The sequence below is a fragment of the Thunnus maccoyii genome, chromosome 4, assembly GCF_910596095.1.
Source record: "Thunnus maccoyii chromosome 4, fThuMac1.1, whole genome shotgun sequence".
NCBI lineage: Eukaryota > Metazoa > Chordata > Actinopteri > Scombriformes > Scombridae > Thunnus > Thunnus maccoyii.
In genome coordinates this window covers 26,246,532-26,269,368 of record NC_056536.1, presented here as the reverse complement: position 1 = coordinate 26,269,368, position 22,837 = coordinate 26,246,532, and the positions used below count along the sequence as shown (strand labels likewise).

Below are 22,837 nucleotides of genomic sequence, written 5' to 3'. Positions count from 1 at the left end.
AGATTTGAAAAATTGTGAACATATCATTTAAGGAGAGCAAATAGCTACTTTCTATGTATTTACACTATAAATAAGTGCATCACGGACTGAAGTTTGACGTCATTAAACAGGTTGTTTTGACAACAATGTGTAATATGATTTATATCTGAGTGGAAAGGCTTTGGTTAAGGAGTGTTTTCGTAAGAAGTTATGACTGTGCTTCTTATCATTCCTCTTTCATCGGCAAAAAAACAATCCGGATGGTAAGTAAACAGATGCTTTTCAGAGATGAGTAAGAAAAACTGATGATGGGAGGAAGGGGCGGACTCAGCGAGACTCAACAACCTCTTACATTTTGACACAAGACATTGTCAACCTGATGTTCTTCTAACACCTAACTCTTTCTATAAACCATCTGGTCTATAGGCTCCTTTCGTTTCCATTAGCTCATCTTCTTGTGCCGTCTGAGACGTCACAATCAAAGTTGACTGTGCGTGAACAAAGTGGTGAACTGAAGTACTCAGAGTTCATATTTGTTAAAAGACAAAATACTGTTCTTTGTTGCAGTATTTGGTGCAGCCCTACTGTTACAGGCCTATTTTCCTTTTGGTAAATGTAAAGATTTTCCGTAGTTCCTCCTCATATTCCGCTGCTGCAATGCGAAGCAGCTCTGTTCCATTTGATTTCTAAAATTAACACTATTGTGTGTTAATTCTACTTAAAGGACATGCAGGATCTTTTTGATATGAACCAACAAAACAACATGAATGTGAGTCACCTTGTATTCAAACCTTCCTGCGAACTCTGTAGGAGGAGCTCAAAAGATGGAAAGGAAAAATATATCATTCAATGTAATTCCGAAACCACCCACGTTGTGTAGTTTCACTTAGCTAAATATAACACGTTAAAAATCTTGAATATTTTCATGTAAACCTGCAAATAATAAGAAAGTTTGAGGATTCAGGAATACTTTAAAACACAATATGTTATGACACATAAAGTGAAGAAGAAAGATTTAAGACTCTGCACTGTTTCTAGGTCAGCAATCAAATTTAAGCAAATTTGTGGCGTTGACCGACTTAACTCCTTTGCACAAAAGCTCAGATTTCCTTGAGTTGTGTCTCTTCTATTGAAGCGTGCAGATGACACTCAGGTGGATTTGATCGATTCATCAGAGGCTCGTTTACAGTTACTCAACTTGCAGCCAGCGTTCACATGTTATAAATATGGCTGCGACTCAAGTTTCCAGCAGATCGTTGCTCACTAAGTAGCATTGTGATTGTGGCATCAGAACTAAGTGAAAGTGTTAGAAGTCAAATTGTTATTCAAGCAAAGAGGGGCTTTCTCAGCGTTAAATCATGTCTAGACTAAAGGTTTCTAAGGGGGCAGTGCGTGGAACTCTACAACGCTTTGCAGAAAATGGATAAGTTGTATCCAAAGCACGATCAGGCAGACCAAAAGTGATCACACCATGAGAAGATCAATACATCAAGCTTAGTTGCCTGAGAGATGGAAAAGCAACTTCATCACAGATACAGAATTTGCTAAATAAAGAACGCACGACTCAGCAAAAGTACTGTCAAAGGAAGTTTGTCTTGTTGTCGTCTCAGAGGACGAGTAGCAGTCTCTAAACCTCTTCTCAGGAGGGGAAACAAGGCCAAACGCATGAGGTGGGCTAAGAAATAACAGCATTTCACAATACAAGTTTGAGATTTATGACATTAACAGAAGGACGTATGTAAGAAGACCAACAGGAGAGAGAATGATACCGCTGAGTATCAAACCCCACAGTGAAACATGATGGTGAGAAGTACCACTTCATTCTTCAGAGACATGCTTTACCCTCTGGTTTGCATCTTTGTGATGAAGGATTCATACCGCAGCAGGATAATGACCCCAGAATTCAAAATTCAATTCAAAATAACCTTATTTATCTGTTAGGAACTTTATTTGTGTTAAAGTGTCAGTGCATACACAACACATAACCGGACAAACACAGAGTAGACAATATGCAAGTGCATCTTAAAACAGTTTAAGATGTCTGCCAATAGGGTTAAGAGTGCTTAAAAATGTCCTTAGATAAATAGTAATAGATCAGGTTAAGCACCCAAGCTAGCTCAAGCATTTATGAGTCTAATCCTGTTTTATGTATAAGAAAAGAACTGCAGGAAACTGAACATTTAAATTACATTTTATGCATAATTATAAGTGGTTTCTGAAGGGAAAAGCTAGTAAATAAAAGACACTTACTTGTAAAAATGTGTAACCTATAAAAACACACATTTACAAACTCACACCCTGTAAATTAAACTTCAGTGGTTTCAAATGGAAAAACGTCATGTGTTTAAACTGAAGAGTTACGTTTCCCCCTGCTGGTTAGCCCTTTGCACTGCAGTCGGCAGCTGCAACAGAGCAGAGTCGTCAGTCCAAACACAAAGAGGAGACGCAAACGCAGGCGTGTGGCAGCAACAAGTCTCTCTTAAACCCTACTATCACCGCAGATCAGGTGTCGAAGCCCCCAAGTAAGTGCTGAGGTCCGAGACGTTTGATTTGAAGATCTTGGCTGGTATAGTCGGCATCTTTAACCTCTGATATGCAGCAAACCTATGACAACCTCCAAAAGAGTAGTAGTAATTTCCCCCTTCTCTACCTTTGATCCAGAGCACATCAATGGGAGGAACAACGCTGATGTCTGCTGACTCCTGGAAGAAGAGACAAAACTGTCAGTGTTAGTTTATAAAACAGATGTGGAGCAGAAATTATGCAAGTACTGCAGAAACTCTAAAAAAAGACCTATGATACACTAAAGTCAGAAGATACTGTGACAGTATGTTACAGTATGAGTGAGTAATGAACATTGTAAGATCTGCATAAAGTACTTGTGCAGAATTATTTCTTTCAGACGTAGTATTATATATTAATTCCTAGATTATTACTAGACTACAACTTTATAAACTAGCTCCACCTCGACCAGCTACAACAGTAAAATGCTACTTACACATCGGTGTCTCATTATAAACAATTCAATAACATCATGTATAATAAAACATTACTCACAAGGGACATTTGCCCTGTAGAACGAGTACTTTCACTTTTGATACTTTAAGTACATTTTGAATGTGGGACTTGCTTGCAATGGAGTATTTTTACACTGAAAAGTGGGAGTATTTACTCAGTCGCCCAACATGGGGAAGACCCCAAAAAAACCCCTGGAATTAAACATTAGTTTTTAACTTCAAAATTGAAATTTTACATTATTAGCTGCGCTGATGCTAATGAAAGGAGTTCAGGTAAACTTTGAAGCTATTATGCCATTTAAAAAAAAAAAAAAAAAAAAGTAATAGGCTATCAAGGAACCAAAAGAGAAAAGAAAGAAAATGTGAAAGAAAATGTCAAAAACTCAACTTGTGAGCAGTGTTTTCAGAATGGTTTAAAATTGGTATGTAATGCCGCCTGCTGATAACTGAAGTAGCACTGAGAGCGAATCAGCTGCAGGTCCAACATCACCATATTCTCATGTGACTGAGGATGTCAGACAAGGTGAGCTCATAAAGTGGCTATTAAAAGTCATTTCAAGCAGTCATTTGCAGCATTTTACTGATTCCCAGCAGGCCCCAGATTTTTGTGCTACGCTATTGCATATCATTCAAATAACAGTAAAGCTGCAACAATTAAGCAATTTATCGATTAGCTGCCTACTACTGAATTCATTGCCAACTATCTTGATAATTTATTAATTGTTTGGAGTAATTTTTCAAGAAAAATCCAAATTCTCTGATTCCAGCTTCTCAAAAGTGAATATTTTCTGGTTTATTTATTCTCCGATTACAGTAAACTGAATATCTTTGAGTTGGTGTCTGTTGGTTGGGACAAAAGAAGACATATTTGAGGACATCACTTTGGGCTTTGGGAAATAGTGATTGACATTTTTCACCAACTTTATGACATTTTATTGACCAAACAACTAATCAATTGATCGAGAAAATAATCGATTGATTGATAATGAAAATAATTAGTTAGTTAGTAGTTATTTGCAGCCCTAAATAACAGATCTCAGTACTTCTTCCACCACTCAGTCAGTTTCTCGAAATAAAGTTACTGGTCAACACAGGCTATCAACTATATCATCTTTTGGAGATGCTGTATAAAAGGACTAGATGGAAGAATCAGTGGTGGAAGAAGTATTCAGATCCTTAAGAAAAAGTACCAATACAGTAATATAAAAATACTCCATTACAAGTAAAAGTCCTGCATGAAAAATCCTACTTAGATTAAAGTACATAAGTATTATCAATAAAATGTATTTAAAGTATTGCAGTAAAAGTAGTGGTTTGGTCTCTCTGACTGATATATTATTATATATGACATTAAACTAGCTCCACCTCCAGCAGTTACATCAGCAACATGCTGCTTACACAATGATGCTTCAGTCAAACTACTGATTTCATCTTTAACCATGTGTATTTTAAACGCTTGTTATATTATCCATTGTGTCAAATCTTCATCTGAAAAGTAACTAAAGCTGTCAAATAAATGTAGTGGAGTAGAAAGTACAATATATCCCTCTGAAATGTAGTAGAGTGGAAGATTAAAGTAGCATCAAATGGAAATACTCAAGTTAAATACAAGTACCTCAAAATTGTACCGAAGAAGTCGTAGTGGTTGCGTAAATGTACTTAGTTACTTCCCACCACTGGGTAGATTATAAAATACAATAACCTAAATATGAAAGAGTGATTTTTACAATGAGTAAGTAAACTAGCTAATTCACAGCAGTGTTGTAGTTCAGGGATTATAGTCTCATAATGTCATCGCTTCAAAACAAAACATGTCAGTAACAAATCAAACAATAACTACCTTTATCGTGTTCATCAGACTCTGAACTTTCTGCTCGTCCAGAACCGAAGGAATCGGTCTGACGATGATGTTCATCGGGATGTTATGAACCTCCTCGATGCTGTCCGAGTGAACCGACCTGTTGTCGCTGCTTTTAACGTCCCCCGCGCTACACTGAGAGGACATTTTGGACACGTTTCTACCACAGACTGTAAAAGACTGGTTTCTACGGGCGGAAAGAGTGCCGTACCACAACCGAAACATTTCACTACCAATTTGGGTTGTTCTGTGATTCTTTACTTCCTTGTTGCCAGTTTAGCCGATTGCGTAGTATCTTTGACGGCAGGTTTTCATTGGTCTTCCGCGCTGTCAATCAAACGTGCAGAACGCCCTCTCTGGCCTATTTAAAGCACCAGTGTGAAGGATTTAGTGGCATCTAGCGGTGAGGTCGCAGATTGCAACCAACTGAATACACCTCCCTCCCCTTTCATTTGTGTAGGAGAACCTACGGTGGCCGCGAAACTCGCGAAAAACGCGAAAGGGCGCCATCTAGAGTCAATGTTTAGTTTGTCCGTTCTGGGCTACTATAGAAACATGGCGGGTCAACATGGCGGGCTCCGCGAAAGAGGACCCGCTAGCATTGTCGATAGAAAGGGCTCATTCTAAGGTAACGAAAACACAGCAATTCTTATTTTCAGGTGATTATACTTTAATTTAAACATACTTATGAATATTATATTCTATTTCTGCCATGTCTGTTCCGCTAGATGCCACTAAATTCTACACATTGGACCGTATTCAAGGGGCCAAATAACTTGTTTAAAACGTGCATTTGTTTTGCTAGCATTTAGCATAATTGTTTATTTGACTGGCCTGTGCTGTCATATTAAAGGATAGGTTCACAACTTTTCAAGTCTGTCTTAAAACAACAGTCAGGTGCCCATATGTACACTGAGGAGGTTTTCTTCACTGTAATCAATCCTTCTGTTCATACCAGTGTTACAAATCAACTGGTGTTTCTCTTAACTGGTTACCTTTGTTTGTAAATGTCGTTTCTCATGGCGACAGCAGATCAGTCACGGAGAGGCAACGTAACTGACCTTGCAAATGCCTGATTGTGATTTTATATTACTCACAATATCATAGACTAGCTATCCATCTGATTAGTTTAGCTTATTGATAGTTTGTGGAATTTGGAATATTCTTAACCATATTTTGATGTATTTTATTCAAAATAAAAACTCCCCACCCAGGTTTCTATACCAGGTGTTAAACCTAAAGGAGAACTTTCGGTGCACTGTGCTCATGGATGTATAAGGAGAACTGGATACAGGAAGAGCGCCGGGCTTTGAATCAAATTTGACATAGCGGCCAAACCATGTAATTACAACGTCATGTGACGCACACTGGCCCAAAAAGACTTTTTCCCATAGACTTACATTGTGAACGAGACGTCTGTAAATAAACAGATACATTTTTTTGAGTGTCACACCCCCGCGTAATGACTTGTCTCACTATCAGAAGAGTCGCACAATTGAGTTGTTTCATCCCTATTCAAGTTAGCCGGAGGGCTAAACTGGAAGTAGCCGACATGGCCAGCGAAAGTCACTAGTGCGCTTGCTTTATGGGCCGCACAGATGTGGAAGCAATGCGGAAGAAGTTGAACTTTTTTGGCTTCGTGCACCACTGAGCAACTTTCATAGAAATGAATGGGGCCCCGCCTCCGACACTGTATCCAGATCTCTTTATACATCCATGATTGTGCTACACCACTGAGCCATGTGGCTTTGAGGACTACTCATACACCCGAACACATACGCCTATTTCAAAGCAAAGACAACTGCATATTACTTTTGGGGTTTAAAATACCCCTGCTAGATTAACTTGTGACCACTGTTGCAATGCTGCTTAAAAAGTACAGTCAACACCAATATAGAGATATGAAAATCCTCTGTATTTAATGTTTTACAACAGAAATTTTCTTTAGAAGACTTCTGAAACATGCATCAGTTCACAATCATGTCTCAAGCAATTTTTTTTATAAAATTAGGAAATATCATGAATATCAAGCTAACTTTGAACTGTCAAAGAGGATCCCGAGGTCTCTAGGACCCCAAGCAGAGCATTAGGGTTAACTGCTTCTTAGCTCGTAAACCTGTAGGCCTGTATTTGAGGTAGCTGTTGAGTATTTCATCATGGCAAACACATGTATCACCATACACAAACTTTACTCCCTTTCATAAGATAACTTATTCATTTCATGGCCAAACTGTCTCTCATTAAAATTCACTCCAGCAATTAGTCATGCAGTTGAAAAGAGCCGCTACAAGCCCAGAATCCTTTTGGTGACAATAGTTTTTAATGAGGTCAGTGTTTTGTATTGTAGACTGTTGCATGATACAGGCTTCCTTCTTCAAAGTGCACTACTTAGTAATATTCTATTTTTGCAGAGATTTCAAAGAGCCAGCCGGGTTGCTGTGGTTACAAAAGGGACGTCTGGGCTTGCAGCTTTGCACAGGTAAGTGGAAAGCTTCAAAGATCTGCGGCAGTGGAGCGGAAACAGAACTATTGTTGTTTTCTCCAACCCACAGCTACAGCATCTTCTAATGAGACAATTAAAAATGATTTCTTGGACAGGAGAGGCAGGCCATTATATTGAATTATTACAAATACTTTGAACTACAATGGCAGCGCCTTTTATGTTGATTAATTGGTCACACGGGGATCAGTTACAACATGAAGGAGGTCTATATATAGTATGTAATCATTAACAGTGGTATAAGTATTAAATATCCTTGTAGAATAAAACCAAACACAATGCGCCTTGTAATTTAGGCGCTGTAATCAACTTTTTTCAAAAGATATTCAGTAACAGCAACAATCTGTTCATAATTCCCCCCAAAAATAGTAAAAGTTTTAAAAGCCACTTTATATTTTCTACTTTTTTTTTTCTTAAAGAGCAATTTATTGACAGTATAGTGTAAAAACAACCAATTAGACTGTAATATGCTGACATAGATCACGCAGCTGGCTTCATGACTGTGTGTTTCTGTATGAATAACTACAATAAAGTAAATATGTACAGCGACACATCCCCCCCCTCTGCATTCGCTGCTATACATAATGTCAAATTCAAGCCGCTGCTTTGCTGTCAATCAAAAGCCACTTCATCACACACACACACCAAAAAAAAAAAAAAAAAACCAAACAAACAGTATCACATGAAGAGATGAGACGCTGTCAGTTAAACCATATAGACATGTAAATCATTTCCAGTGCTCAGGTGTGTTTGGAGTCCCACTACACTCTGCATGACCCTCTGCTGTCACAGCAGGAATGTATTCTAGTTGCTAACATATCTCAATTACTTAGATTGAGTTAGTCACACAGGTACGGCGGCAGGTCATGGAAGAACAGTTCCCACATAATGATTTGCTGTTAATATTAGATTTCAGTCCCCGTGGGATTGTCACACTTAGAGCAGCTGGAGAAAATTACCTGCCAGCTCTCCGACAGGGAAGTGAGCTATATTTATTTATACCTTCTTCTCTTTTTTTCTTTTTTTTTTCTTTTTTACATGCTGACATGCTTTTAAAATGATAATTATTCTGACAGCGATTCTCAGTCATCAAACTATAGTTGGTGAACGTGTCTGAAATCATGACACGGTTTAGCGGCGGTGGATGTTGCTGTTGTTTGCGGCCGATTGTGTGACTGATTTGTTCAGTGATGATGATCATTCACTGGTGGCTCTCGCTGCCGAAACCTGAACCTAGCCTGCCTATGAAATTCTTGTCTGTGCTCTCTCTCTCTCTCTCTCTCTCCTTCTGCCCAGAACGAGATTTCTGTTTAATGATCTTCCTTTCCTTGAAATAAATTTGCTCCAGGGAGAGAACAAGTGGTCTTTTAGAGCGAGGTTATTTAGATGTGGATTAAGCTGTAGTCTTTCTTTCCACTTACACTAAGCTCAGTTCATTAACCCTAACCCTTAAAACAGGAGCGGTGTAACGTTTTTTTTTCCCACAAGCTCGAATATCAGCCGATAAAGCCACAAAAATGATTTGTTAAAATGATTTTATTTATCTCTACAACAAATGATAAAAACCTCATATCTGTAATCCCTTTGCTATCCTCGTTTCTGCATTTATTGTATATGAAGGGAAGAGAAGAAGCTATTTAAGGAGCACCCTCCTTGACTTTTGCCTGAGTGCTGATGACAAGTTGGATATCTTAGATGCATAAAAATGTGATTTTGACATGACTTCAAAAAGAGAAGCATACGGATGAGGTGGACCCTCTGCCAACAGAGAGACGAGGAAACAGATGGGTTTTACACAAACAGCACAAACATCAAGAACACTGAGTTAAAGAGCTTGGCAGTCTCACTTGATGAAACAGTGAGGAATGGAGGCGCTTTTAATGAGCATCTCTCCTGTGATGCAGAATGTGAAAAGACAAACTGTTAGCTCTTAAAGGGGCAGTTACAGTTGGTTGGCCCTCACTGGTTGAACCGATCGGTTTTACTAACCTCTTGTTGAGGGACTTTGGTCAACAAGATCGGTAATAATGAAGGAGACTGTTTGCAATGTAATGTAGATGGATTTGGCTTTTAAAGTAAAATAGCCTGGATATGAATTGCTCTTTCATTTGAATTATCCAATTGAACTGATGTAACATCAACGACTATAGCTTGTTTATTTTTTTTGTAATATACTTATGCTGACAGTTGGTGTTCAGCCAACAGATGGCGTCAGATGTGTACGAAGGGTCAGAGCGAGGGCCGGCAGCAGCTGAAGGAGTGTGGAATTAAGTACTGATAGTTTTTCTAATTACAGAGATAATATGTTGTTTGCTGCGTCATGTGTGAGCGACTGAAAGACACCGGTTTGCAATTAAATACTTTTTTCACTAGTGAATTTGGAATGGACACCAGCGACTGTTATGAATGTAATTTTTCTCAAAACTGTTTATTCTAAGAAATGTTTCATCTTCATTTCATCCTCGTATGTCTTGTTTTGTCCCGCCAGTAGTCTAAAACTTGAAGATATCCAGTTTCCAATTATAAAAAAACTGAGAAAAGCAGCAAATTCTCACATTTAATAAGCTGGAACCGGTGAATATTTTGGCATTTTTGCTTCATTAAACAACTGAAATGTTGCAAATTAATTTTCTGTTTATTGACTAATTGATTCTGTTTTTTTCAGCTCTACTTTTTCATCATGGTCATGGAAATAATGTGCCAGATATCAGCTCAGAGTAAACTCTAGAGGGCTGCAGCTCAGAATTATTGTCATTATCAATTAATCTAATTATTCTTTCGATTAATCGATTGGTCTTTAAAACATTAGTAAAAAAAATGCTTGTTTAAATTTCCTGAAGCCCAACGTAATGTCTTCAAATAGCTTGTTTTTAATGACCATCACTCCAAAATCCAAAGATATTCAGCTTAATATCACATAAAACCAAGAAAAACAACAAATATTCACATTTTAGCAGCTGGAACCAGAGAAGTTTTTGTTTAAAAATGATTCAATTATCAAAACTGTTGCAGATTAATTTTCTAAGAATCCACTAATTGACTTGTAAACTAATTATTTCAGCTGTAAAACACTGTTTTCCTGTAAATAGCATGATAATCAGTTGTTTGGTGTTTCTTCTTCTTCTCTGCAGTCAGTCCTGTCTCAGCTGCTGCAGGCAGATCTGTGCTATAACCTTGCGGTAACCCCCCTCACCCCATTAGAAACCGGTTACATTTCCTCTCTCACAGTCACTCCGAAAAGATGATGGCGTTCTCAGGTCGATATCTTTGAAGTGTGAGTGTAGCGCGCTCAATTTTGCAGGTTGTTTTCAATAATTTACTTGATGTGGCGGTGGTGGGAGGCAATGACTGTCTCTGCCGGGCCGGTAGAGTGCTGCGGGGATATGTATGCGGGGCCACGGACTCCCTACCTGCCTCCCGGTGTTGATCACTCTCACGGCCGCTGTTATACATGCAGCACACCCACGGGTGATGTAATTGGATTCCACGGGTCCCCATTTTACAGTCCATTGCCATGTAATGAAATCATTTATTTACTTTCATCATAAAATCTGATAAGGAACGACGTCTGCCGGGGTAAAAGTTTGAGCGAACACTTGCACGAGAATGTCGATGCAACATCCCGATGCAGCTCGTTGTGCTTTGTACACTTTGCTGTAAACTTGTCATTTTTAACATGTGAAAACAGATGACAAGAATTTATTTGTTTTTATCTATTTGTTCACCTTTAGTGACATATCTAGCATAGAAGCATGTGTAGCAACAAGCAAGCGGCAATCGCTGCTTTCCCACACTGAAGAGAGAGCGAGCGTGTGCAGCTAAAGTGTCTTGTTTCTGCTCTGCCTGCTGTCTCATTATACCGCCGCTGTGCTGCTGGAGGACACCGAAGGACACAAGCGATTGAATTCAAGTGTTGTATATTCCCTGGAAACTAATCAAGAAAAGCCCCAGAATAATAATCCCTGTCCGCTGTCATGATTCATTTTTATTTTGTTCCATATTTTTCTCTGGCTTTTGAGTCACTCAGAAAGAGTAGTTCCAGCATAAAATCAATGTTCCATTAAAATTTAACGACCAGGAAGGGCTTAATAGTGGTGGAACAGATGCCACTGCTTTTGATAACGCCGACAACTCTTATTCAAAGCTATATTGGTGTTGTCAGGTCCTCTGACCGTCGTCCCCCCCCCCCCCCCCCCCCCCCCCCCCCCCCCTCCCCTGTTCTCTTTAGCTGAAGACAGCCTCTATGAAAAAAAAAACAAAGGATATTGGCATTTCTGTGCCTCGTAGCGGTGAAATTAAAAGTTAGTAAATCGGCAGTAAAGCTCGTAAAATCCCTCAAACATTGACAGAGGTGGCTACAGCTGATGGCACATAGTCATAACTATAATTACTCGCTGAGTTAATGTTGACTAAGGGCTACTCCAAACAGATTCCACACTCACCATTTCCTCAATGTGCTTCATCTTTTATAGATACGTGTAAAAAGGTGTAAGAAGGATATAATAACAACGAACAGGTCGGCTTGTCAACAAACATCTGCTGTGTGTGTGTGTGTGTGTGTGTGTTTTCTCAGTGATAAAAAATCAAAATACCATTTAATAAAAATCAAAAATTCAGCGTTAAAAGTAATAAGAGTGGACTTGTAGGTTCCTTGTGCTATTGTTTTTATTAACGTTATCATTGCTATTGTTGTCATCATTATTAATTGTAGCAGAACAAGATAAATCAAAACACCCCTCAGCAATCATGGCTTAAGTTTCTTCATACTCAGCTGGAACAGAGAGATAGAAAGATAAAGAGAGAGACAGATAGAGAGAGAGAGAGGAAGAGAGAGAGAGTGAGAAAGAAAGTGGAAAATCTTAATCAGTTTTTTTTTTTTTTTTTTTTTTTTTTTTTTCTCTTTGAGGGCCATATGGAAGGTTTCAAGCAGCCAACCATATGTTGAAGGCTTTTGTCATGGAAATCATACTTTTTGGCACTTTTCATTGCGCAGCCAAGCCGGGCACATAAATAAAAGAAAACAAGAGAACAGAAAAAAAAAAAAAAAAAAAAAAAAAATCATACAGAACATGATCAAATCTTTGAGAATACACAGAGTTTGAAGTTTTTTTTTTGTTTGTAACTTACAACAGATAGCTTTTTAATCAAGACACTCCCTGATTCACGTGGCCACCCAGACTGCAATTGGTACCTGTATTTGTCTTTTTTTTTCTTTTTTTCTTTTTTTTTTTAAATAATAAAAAAAAAAAAGACAACATGAATAGAAAAAGAGCAATTAAATGTCTACATGCATTGTCATATTATTGCTGTGATATATTTACAAATATATTTACAAAATCATCAAAGAGGAACAATGTTTCCCTACATCTAAATTCACAAGTTCAGAATCAAATTGTGCCTCCTTTTTTCTGTAATTAGTATTTTCTCCGAGGACGATCTGTAATACTGCCAGTTTTAGAGACAAGCTTGTTCAGCCTACAGTTACATTCCCAGCTGATGTTTCTTAATGATCTCATTGCTTTTATCTTCCTTATTAAAATACAGTCCCCAGGTTTTTGGACATACATTAAATCTCTCTCTCTCTCTCTCTATCTCTCTCTCTATCTCTCTCTCCCCGAGTAAAATATAAAACATAAAAATAATCTATTGGAAGTAATGATTTTTCTGCATTAGTTCAAAGTTCAATAATACAGCGACGTGCCAAACCGTGTGTTCTGCAAGTTAATCAGGAGACAGGTGGTTTGGATGCTCTCACGCGGTGATTCAGCTGTAGCACTTAGACGACCATTGACAGGATGACGGTGAAAACAGGGAGGAGGAGGAGAAGATGAACAAACGGAGCAGAAACTCTGCTTTTCTCTCTTTTTTTTTCCTCCTCGGTTTTGTTTTTTTTTTGTTGTTGTTATTTTTTTTTTTTAAAGGGCGAGCTCAGCATTACTGCGACCGTGCCATCCATTTGGAATATGCAAATAGCTGACAGTGCATTTGCCTGCTGGTGCTTGACCTTCCCCTTGGAGGTCGCTCACCGACTCAATTACGCTCCCTATCTGCAGTCTGTCTGCAAACACCTGTTATCCTCCCACACTCCGCCACCCTCCGCCAATCCCACTTCAGCACATCTCATCCTCCGTGCGTCTGTTTAGAGGCAGTTGGGATGAGGACGGCTGGGTGGGGGAGGAGAGGAAGAGGAGGAGGAGGGGGGGATAAGGACAAATGATGGGGGAGTTTGAAGTGCGTTACAGCGCGTCGTTTTATTACAACAGTCTTGCAAACTTTCTCTACCAAGACAGTTAACATCAATATCATTTCCATTAGTGCTGGTTAGACGTGTGTGCAGCCATCTTTGTGTTATCTCGGCCGGATTTTCTCTCCTTTGACACTTCAGAGACTAATTTGTGCAGAATAATTTAGGAGCAGTGGTGACTTTGAATTTAAACATTTTTTTAAATGGTAAATGAATTATTGTAAACCTGTTGTGAAATATGTAATTAATCTTGCAATTAATTCAAACGGTACCTGCCCTTCAGCTGCCAGAAGAGATTTTTTTTTTTTTACCTTGTTGCTCTTTAAAACAATAGAAACAGTAAAATAATAATAATATAAAATAGCAGCCTTTTCCAGTCAAATTACCACTTGTAGCAGTTTTGAACTCGCTGTATAAAGGATTGAGAGAATCATTATTATTGCTTTTTGCACCTTTTGAAACCTTGGCGTAACTAGATTACACCTACATTATTCGACTCTCTAAGCCTGAGATTTAAAGACAAAAAAAAGGGGCCAAAAAATCTCTAGTCGTGCGGAGGCAGTTTTTTTTTAGAAACAGCAAGATGGAGAATATTTTAGTGTTTCGTTTTTCATTGTTTCTTTTTATTGCCCTAAATCGACTGAAAACAGTACAGCTGTGATTGTTATACATGTCAGTTGCTGTGTCAGTAAAGTTATTGCCACGAAAAAACAAAAAAAAAGTAGCTCTGCATTCATTAGTTTGAAGTCTTCTAGCACTGGTACTGTACATTGTTCCTCTTTAAAAAACTAAGTCCCACGGACTCTCTACAGTTTTCATGCATATAAACATTTTTTCTTTGAAGATCAGCAGCATCTTACAAGGTCAATGGATGTTTCATTTTTTTTTTTAAATTATAAACAATAAATAAATACATGATAATTAACAAATAAGCAAGTTTTCAATAAATACGCCAAAAATAAGGTAGATAAATAAATAAATAAATAGATAAATAGATAAATAAAGTATTTACATGATAAATAGATGGTATGCATCTAAACCATGGGCGGAGCTTTGAGCGACATATAAAACAGACAAACAGAATAATTTGACTGTCACTTTGTAACTGAGGGTGTGTGTGTGTGTGTGTGTGTGTGTGTGTGTGTGTGTGTGTGTGTTGAGTCCATACCTTCACCCTGAGGTAACACTGGCGGATGAGGGGGAGAGGTGGTGGGTGGTGGGGAGGAGGAGGGAGGTGGGTGAGAGGGTGGGGGGGTGAGGAGGGGGGAGCACCTCAAACACTGGGTGAAGATTGCTCGTTTAAGACTGGACTGGATGCACCGTAAAGGCAGCAGAGTTTATGCAAGCCACCAAGGTGGAAGGAAGAACAACGAGAGTTTTCATTGCTATAGACAAGTCAACCGCACATGGCACTTATTACGATAGATCATTTGGTCTGGCTCTCAGTGTTTTGTTGTTTTTGTCCAAGTCTGTACATCAGGGTGAGACTATGAATTTGATCAGACGGAGCGAGTGATGACCTGTTCAACAGGTTGACTAGACGTTTTTAAAATCGCTGCTCTTTGCAGAATTGAGTTGAATGACCTATGGCCTATGATCATGTATAGCTTATTTAAATTAGCGTTTTTGTTGTTGTTGTTGTTGTTGTTGTTGAATACCCACAGTTACAAAGATGCTTTTGATCAACAAGGGATAATAAGCACAAAAAAATAAATTTAGAAAAATCAAATAGAAAAATAACATCCGTTGAATTGAAACATTGGTGTGGAAAAAAGGGGGTTTGTCTTTTTACCTTTTTAAAATGATCTCCCTTTTTTGCAAATACTGTCATAGTTCACATTTTCATAAAAAGTTCATGTTGGCAGTTGCAAAAGAATTCAATTCTTAGCAAATAAAAAGCAGCATAAAAATACAAGAGGTCATTTTGTCTCTAAAAAACAAAAGAACACTGTTAGTCCTTTTTTATGTTTGTTTTTTTTTCATTTTCTCATTACTATTTGCTATAAAATATCAGGAATCTAAATATTATTACTATTGATATCAATATCATTATAGTCATTGATAAAAATTCACATGCCAGGCCTCATATATAATTGTGTGTGTAAGTATGTGTGTGCACACGTGTGTACATGAATGTGTGTGCGTGTGTGTGTGTGCATACGTGTGAGTGTATGTGTGTGTGTGTTTACATGTTGCCCGCATCCTCGCGAGCAACATGTTACTTAATTGTGTACAACTATCATCTACAGTTTCTATTTGGGGGAAGGTTGTTTGATTGTATGTTTCTGTGGACGATTAGCTACTGTGCAGGGAAGAAATCCAGCATCTTTTGAAATTGTCTTTGCCATAATCATTAGAGTTTTCTTCACGTAATCTCAGTGAAAATATTGCTTTCTAAAAAAAGGGAAGAAAAAAGGCATGGAGGGCAGAGTGAACAGGGTTATTGGTTGTGAACCTACAACAGGGGTTCAAAATTTTGCTTCTTCCTCGTGGTTAGTTTTCTGATCCAGAGTCGTCTTCGTCTGCAGAGCCCTTGAAGCAAGCTGACTCATAGTGCTTGTTCAGGTAGGACTTGAGAGCGAAGGTCTTATTGCAGCGCTTGCATCTGTAGTGCTTGAAGGCAGAGTGTGTTTGCATGTGGGCGCGGAGGTTTGAACGGTCAGCAAAGGCTTTGCCACAGTGGGCGCAGGCAAAGGGCTTTTCCCCCGTGTGTGAGCGCATGTGACCTTGAAGGAGCCACGGCCGGCTGAAGGCCTTGCTGCACACGTCGCACTTGTGCTTGAGGTCGTGGGTGAGGATGTGCATGGCCAACGCCGGCATGGACACGTACACTTTATTACAGGTGGGACACTTGCGGGCCATCTTGCTGTCCAGGCTGCGGTGCGTCTGCTTGTGTCTGCTGAGGTTGGAGGAGGTGGCGTATGTCTTGCCGCACTCGTTGCAGGTGTGGCGAGGCGTGCCGGCTCCCCCCCTCTCCTGAGCCGCGGCGTTGGCACTGCTGCTTCTCGAACCCCCTTCGTGACTCTCGCTGTCTCCCTTCCGCCTCGAGCGCCCGTCAGAGATGAAGAAGGCATCCATGGTGTAACCCTCGGCCAGGGCCTCCGATTCACCACTGTAGAAGCCGCTGGCTGTCATGCCAGACTGCGGGCTGTCGGGGTGCTTCAGGTCGGGGTCACAGTACTCCCCTCCGCTGCTCACCTGGGTGTAGAGGGGATCCGACACCGGCGAGGCCAGCTTGTGCTCCATCTTCTTCTCCCCCTGGTATACAGATGGCGTGATGTAATCCTGGATGTAGCCTGAGTAAGAGACACACGCAAACACAGTTGGCCAGCGGTTGTGATGGATAAGGACACAGTGACATGCTGGTGATTACATGATTATGATGCTGGATGATTGCCCTTCATGAAATGGTGAAAGAGCAGCACAGCACAGAGCTAATTGCATTTTTTTTTTTTCCAGATCTCACAGGTTATATTCACAATAGTGCAGTGATGCAGAGAAACATGATGTGCTCAGCTGCATTGAGGAAGGTTGTAATTTTACAGTGAGGATGGATAATAGCTCATCAAAGATCTCTACCTGCGGTGGAAGACGCATATTGAAAGCCCCTCTTAAATAAAGTAGTCTCATTGATTAGACCTCCTTTTCTCCATTTATGTTAAGTCTTGTGTGGCCGGGGCCTGTCTCCATGTTTGCTTAATGAAAGCTCTGTGAGCACTGGCATTACACAAACAGACAGCATCATATTTCAACTCTAACCCTTGACAAATACATTATTTCTCCAGAATTATTATTTCAGCAAGGGTTGTGCGGTTTGTTATGCGAATATGCTGCTTTATGTATTAATTACTGTGTTTCTCGTCGCAAACAAATACATTTTGGAGCCTACTGTAGCAGGTTTTTTGGATCAGATCAAACGTGTCACACAGCAGCTTACATCCTGTAAGATTTCATGCTACGTCTTCAAGGAGGTTTAAGCATGATGCAGCAAAGCATAAAAAGCACCACAAGTGATTTAAAATGTCCCCAACTGTACAGAACATGATTTTGAAGAGATATATTTTTGTTGGCATCATTCATGTCTTTCCTTTCCTTTCAAAGCAGCCCGGTGCCAGAGGAGCTAAAAGGCTTGCTGGCAGCTAAAAGCATCCAAACAGAATCCAATATATTCTCTTGCTGTGAATCTCAGGAGCTGAATAAATTCTAAATGCATTTGACCTCCGGGGTAAATATACCTTTAGTCTATAGGTTGAACATTTGAGTGCAAATATAATATGTGGTAAAAAATTTCTTTCCTGAGAGAAATAGTGCATAACTGCAGAAAAAAAAGCCATTCCTAAGCACTGTGTGCAGCAAGCAGTGGAAATTAGGTATTGACTGCTTTTTAATGAAATTCAAAGTTTTGAACTGATCAATAGGCCATCATCTGTAAAGTAGCGCAGCTGTTAGAACAGTCGAGCGGCGGAGAAGATAGAAATAGCGCGAGGAACAGATCAAGTATCTGCGACACACAATAATAGTTTATTGAGCACAGTTTGCTGGAGGACTGATAACGGTGAGACGGCGGCATCACACACACACACACACACACACATTGTTTGTGAAGAGGGTCACCTGTCTGCAGCAGCCAGCACGCTCAAGTGCCTTCAAGAAAACAGGCCATTAAGAAATCAGTTGAAGTGCTCCTCTTACTATACAAGCGTCTCCATTCCCAAGGGGTTTTTTTTTTTTTCTGTTCACACACCCACTTTGTCAAAGACATGACCATGACACCCGGGGAAAGGGAAACACCAGGCCTGTGCACACATTATTATGCTACACTGCATGGGTTCACTATTTTAAACTGCACAGATGGTGTTTGTCCGAGAAAAAGAGAGAGACACACACGCACACTTCCTTTCAAAAACAAAAAAAAACAAAGGAGAGGTCATATTTTCTTTTTTTTTTAAACTAAATTCTTACTATTATAATTACATTTAAAATTATAATAGCAGCCACATCCACCTGTTTAACAGTCACAGACTTTCTCCATAACAGCTGAAGGGCCTCTTCACTACATAAGGTCTTTATTACGTAGAGATTTTTTTTTTTTTTTCCTCCTCCAACAAAACATACTGTATCAGTGTAAGCAGACTTGTTTGCTATGTTTCAATTACCCAAGGTCAGACATGGAGCTCATCATTTAGGACTCGTGCTGTATCAGCCTTTACAGCTCATAGACTCATTTCTCTAATGCAAAGCAAGCATGTAATTAATGGACCCTCTCAGCCACCCCTCTTTGTTGTTCGACAGACACTCAAGTCAAATGTCTCCACAATGGGGGGAAAGAAAATCTCCTGGCACGGCAGAAGTGCTGATGTGAGGCATTTCAGCCACGCTGAGAATTCTTCTATTTTGCCTTTTTTTTTTTTTTTTTTTTTGACTCAGCGTGAAAAGGATAAATCTTTTGTTCAAATTAAACATCTTTTGTCAACACCAGTGTCTTATTGTTCTTTTCTTCTTCTTTTTTTTTTTTTTTAAATATAAGGCTTATTTTTCATGGTGTTGAACAATAGATTCAGGAACAATAGAGAAGGATAATAATAATATGAACAGATTCTTTCACAGTAATATAAAATAATGCAGCAGGAAATCTAAATAACATTCATTACAAGCTTTTATTTTTATGAAAAACAAATGCTTTTATTTCCTGTCATTATTTTTCAGTCTTTACCCAGCAAGTTATTTTTAATTTAACAACCTGCTCTAGTTTATAAACCAGTGCAGTCTCTTTTACCACTAATAAAATATTTTGTTAATTCCACTAATCCTCATCCATCTAAAATTCACCAAACCCTTGTTATTGACACGGTTGATGAATAACAGGTGGGCAACATCACAACATTCAGCCTCTCTCGCTGTGAAAAAATATCCCAACAAATCACAACAAAGACACACATATGGCCCTCTAAACGTGGCCACAAAATGGAAGCGGCGAGCTTAAAGCAGACTGTGAAAGTGAAGGTCGCCTCTCAACGCTGACTGGAGCTTTAGCGTGGCCGGACCGTGTGTTGACCACAGTGCAGCTATGTGCCTTTCTTCGTGTTTACTGTACAACCTCTTGTCACGTGATTAGCCTCATTGCTGCCCCAAGCATTTTTGTCTCCTTTTTCTCCTTCCCTTCGCTATCCCCCTCAGCCCTTCGCTCCCCACCTCCCTCCCGGCTGTACTGTACAGTGTGTTGATGTCTCTTGTGGCGGCGATAGGCCTGCACGGCTGAAACTCTAACCCCTGCTAGTTTTCAAATGCCCGGAAGGAAGAGAAAGATGTAGTGGAGCGATGGGGGTGGGGAGACTGTGCATGCTCCATTTGGATGGGAAGAGGGGGGCAAGGGAGGATCGGACCGTGATGGGAACTCAAGGACAATAACAGCTAAGGACAAATGTATCATCCGATACTCATCTCTCATATTCATGAATTTTTTAGTCCACATGATGACCAGATATAGTCAGCCTATGTGTGTTCAGCCCTCCACAGGGTTGGCGCAGTCATACAAATACGTAACCGGAGCTTCTCCTGATTAGACACACGTTTTGTTCCCTATTTACATAAGCTAATCCGTGGCTGTGACCTGAATTGTGTCTGTCCTTCACTGGAGTCAAAAAACAAAAGTCTGGGAGCACAGTGAGAGGTGGGGGTGGGGGGGTGGGGTGCCTCTGGAGGGGATTATTTGGGATATTGATGCAAAAAAATCAGCTGGCTGCATGTTAACATTTCATATTAATTTGCACACTACAAGCATGTTATTGGCTGAAGCGGAACAATATCTCACCCGACACAAAAACAAAAGAGGAAGCCATCTGTGCTAAGTGTGGAAATGCCAGGCATGCTGAAATCAGCACCGGAGCAGTCTACAGGCAGGAGTGCTCGCACATCTTTGACTACGGCTGGAGCGGGGCAGACTGGAGGCATGTTAACTCACCATTCTCACTGAGACGAACCCCAAGGCTGGTCACCGAGTCTGTGATGGAGCGTGCAAAAGTGAACGAGTCGTCCAGGTGGTGATGATGATTGGAGGTGGCCACATTGGACGAAGAGAAATCATCAAGCTTGATCTTCTTCACCAAAAATGAGCGGGGCATGTTTCAATGGATAAAAACACAGAGCTGAGAAAAACGCATGAGAGAAAATCAAAGACCCACTGAGGAAGCACACGAGCAGAGCCGGCTTGACGGTAATCCTTGCGGTCAATGTGAAGACAAACGGCCAAAAACATAAGATAAGAAAGAAAATGGAAACCAGTGGAAGAACGAGGCTGACGGCAATGCTGTGTGATACTCTCTGGCTCCCCCAGCTTCCCCCGGAAAAATAAAAAAATAAAAAATAAAAGCGATCCTGTTCAGCACTGGATAGCTCCTGTGATGCAGCAGGCTTAAAGGACCAGTGAGGAAGAGAAGAGATGGAGACAGACAGAGAGGAGGGAGAGAGAGAGACTGTCAGACTAGCTGAGATCAGCAATCACGCCAGCCTTTATATGGGGCACAGGCAGTGGAAGATCAGGTGGTGCTGCGAAATGGAGCTGCTTAGCTTTAATCCATCAAATGTCCCCGGGGACACACATCAAATTACTACTGAACCGTCTGTGCATTCGCACACAGACAGAGGAGAAAGAACACAGCCAGACCCCCACTGCCCCCACTGCTGCTCCCCCCTTCTCCTCCCCTCCCCTCCCCTCCCTCTTTCACCCCGCTTATGCTCCATGCTCGGAGGAGGAGTAAAAGAGGAGGGCAGACAATGGAGATGTGGATGAGAGCACACTCAGTGTCCTGTCCCCCATTGTTTTCAGATGAAGTGGCACAGTTTATGTTTGCCTTGTACAGGCGCTGCCTCCCTCATGTCATCTCTGTTACCTCAAACAGCCTCAGATCTTTCCGTCCCTTCGACACACTGCACTGTACTCGCACGCTGAGAGCACATGTACAGTACAGGAGAGAGGGTTTATCCGAGCGTCTGAGAGTGCTGGACCTTTTTTTTAAAAAGCCGCACTGGATTCCAGCACTGTTGACGAGCGGGCTACAGGGAGGTACTAGTGCTGCACAGCTCAGCGTGCTCCCTCTCCCTCCCCATTACCGCTGCACAGATGTGTGTCCTGCCATGCGTGGCAGTGAATTATCTGATTAATTAATTACATCTTTTTTGATTAGGGTGAAATCTAGAATTAGATCCGTGCTCGCTAAATTGGCCAGATATCTGTGGGTTGGTTTGTATTTGTATGGATTCATTAGCTCATTCTATGAATTATATACCACATTATACATGGTATTTTTCATCAGAGCTCATCGTCTGCGGTTCCCTTGTTAGGAGAAATGGAAGTGAAATATTTATACAGAATAAATCTCGCGGTAGTTTCTAAAAACAACAGTGGATAGTTTTCGAGTGGAACAGAAAATCTGCACCTGTTCGACAGACACTCACAAGTCAAATATCTCCATAACGGGAGGAAAGAAAATCGAGCACGTCAGAAGTGCTGATGTTAGACGTTTAGCTGCACTGACAATTCTTCTATTTTGGCTTTTTTTAAATTTTTGAGTCAGCGTGAAAAGGAAAATTCTTTTGTTCAAATTAAACGTCTTTTGTCAACACCGGTGTAGCGCCTCATCGTTCTTTTCTTCTTTTTAATATAAGGGTTATATATATTTACTGGTTTCTTTAGTCCTCTATGATAATAACCTTAATCTTTGGGTTGTGGACTGTTGGTCGGGACAAAACAAAACATTTTAGATTGTGTGTTGGGTTTTGGGAAACAGTGATCGACATTTTTCACCATTTAGACCAAATGATTAATCGATTAATCTAGAAGATAATAATCAACAGATTCATCGATAATGAAAATAATCATTAGTTGCAGCCATCGGAGTAGGAAATTGAAATTACTCCATTCAGCATTTTTCTTTTGAAATAATCCTCTTTATAATATTTGGTGATGCTTACAAGTAGTTTCTTAATTATTTCTTTGATTCATCAGTTAATTGTTTAGTCTGTTAAATGTCAGAAAACATACTTATTATAATTTCCCAGAAACCAAAAGGTGAAGTAGCTTAAATAGCCTCCAACAGCTCAAACTCCCAAATATTAAATTAGCAGTCATATAAAACAGATAAAAACAATGAATTCTCACATTTAAGAAGCTTGGACCAGAGAATATTTGCTTAATAATTGTCTTTTGATAATTGATTATCAAAATTATTGGTACCAATTAA

General features: G+C 39.9%; 3 protein-coding genes across 7 annotated transcripts in view; 1 reads left to right on the top strand and 2 right to left on the bottom strand.

Annotated features, from left to right (window-relative positions):
• Positions 1-1,904: 1,904 nt before the first annotated feature.
• Positions 1,905-5,202, bottom strand: srxn1 (sulfiredoxin 1 homolog (S. cerevisiae)). The gene is made up of 2 exons (XM_042409539.1): positions 4,837-5,202; positions 1,905-2,681 (listed from the first exon to the last, which is right to left on the bottom strand). Exons 1-2 carry the CDS (start codon positions 5,077-5,079, stop codon positions 2,472-2,474), a joined length of 453 nt encoding a protein of 150 aa, XP_042265473.1. The 5' UTR covers positions 5,080-5,202; the 3' UTR covers positions 1,905-2,471.
• A 165-nt stretch (positions 5,203-5,367) lies between these two features.
• LOC121895163 (kelch-like protein 12) overlaps positions 5,368-22,837 on the top strand; it is a 125,052-nt gene continuing 107,582 nt past the window's right edge. For 3 of the 5 annotated variants that reach the window (XM_042408066.1, XM_042408063.1, XM_042408064.1), the window contains exons 1-2: positions 5,368-5,513; positions 7,266-7,333. The gene's annotated coding sequence lies outside the window, so the exon portion shown is untranslated. The remainder of the gene's footprint in view (positions 5,514-7,265; positions 7,334-22,837) is intronic. The other 2 variants (XM_042408065.1, XM_042408068.1) reach the window with 2 other exon arrangements.
• scrt2 (scratch family zinc finger 2) lies at positions 15,766-20,915 on the bottom strand. Its single transcript, XM_042408078.1, has 2 exons — positions 20,560-20,915; positions 15,766-16,894 (listed from the first exon to the last, which is right to left on the bottom strand). The coding sequence occupies exons 1-2, from the start codon at positions 20,717-20,719 to the stop codon at positions 16,092-16,094; spliced, it is 963 nt and encodes a 320-aa protein (XP_042264012.1). The 5' UTR covers positions 20,720-20,915; the 3' UTR covers positions 15,766-16,091.

Bases quoted from the DNA above. Each gene is read 5' to 3' on its own strand.
- srxn1 (XM_042409539.1), bottom strand. From the start codon at position 5,079: ATGTTTCGGTTGTGGTACGGCACTCTTTCCGCCCGTAGAAACCAGTCT. The intron at 2,682-4,836 runs GTAGTTATTGTT...CTCTTCTTCCAG, and splicing joins GTCTGATGAACACGATAAAG to GAGTCAGCAGACATCAGCGT.
- scrt2 (XM_042408078.1), bottom strand. From the start codon at position 20,719: ATGCCCCGCTCATTTTTGGTGAAGAAGATCAAGCTTGATGATTTCTCT. The intron at 16,895-20,559 runs GTGAGTTAACAT...TCTCTTACTCAG, and splicing joins GGTTCGTCTCAGTGAGAATG to GCTACATCCAGGATTACATC.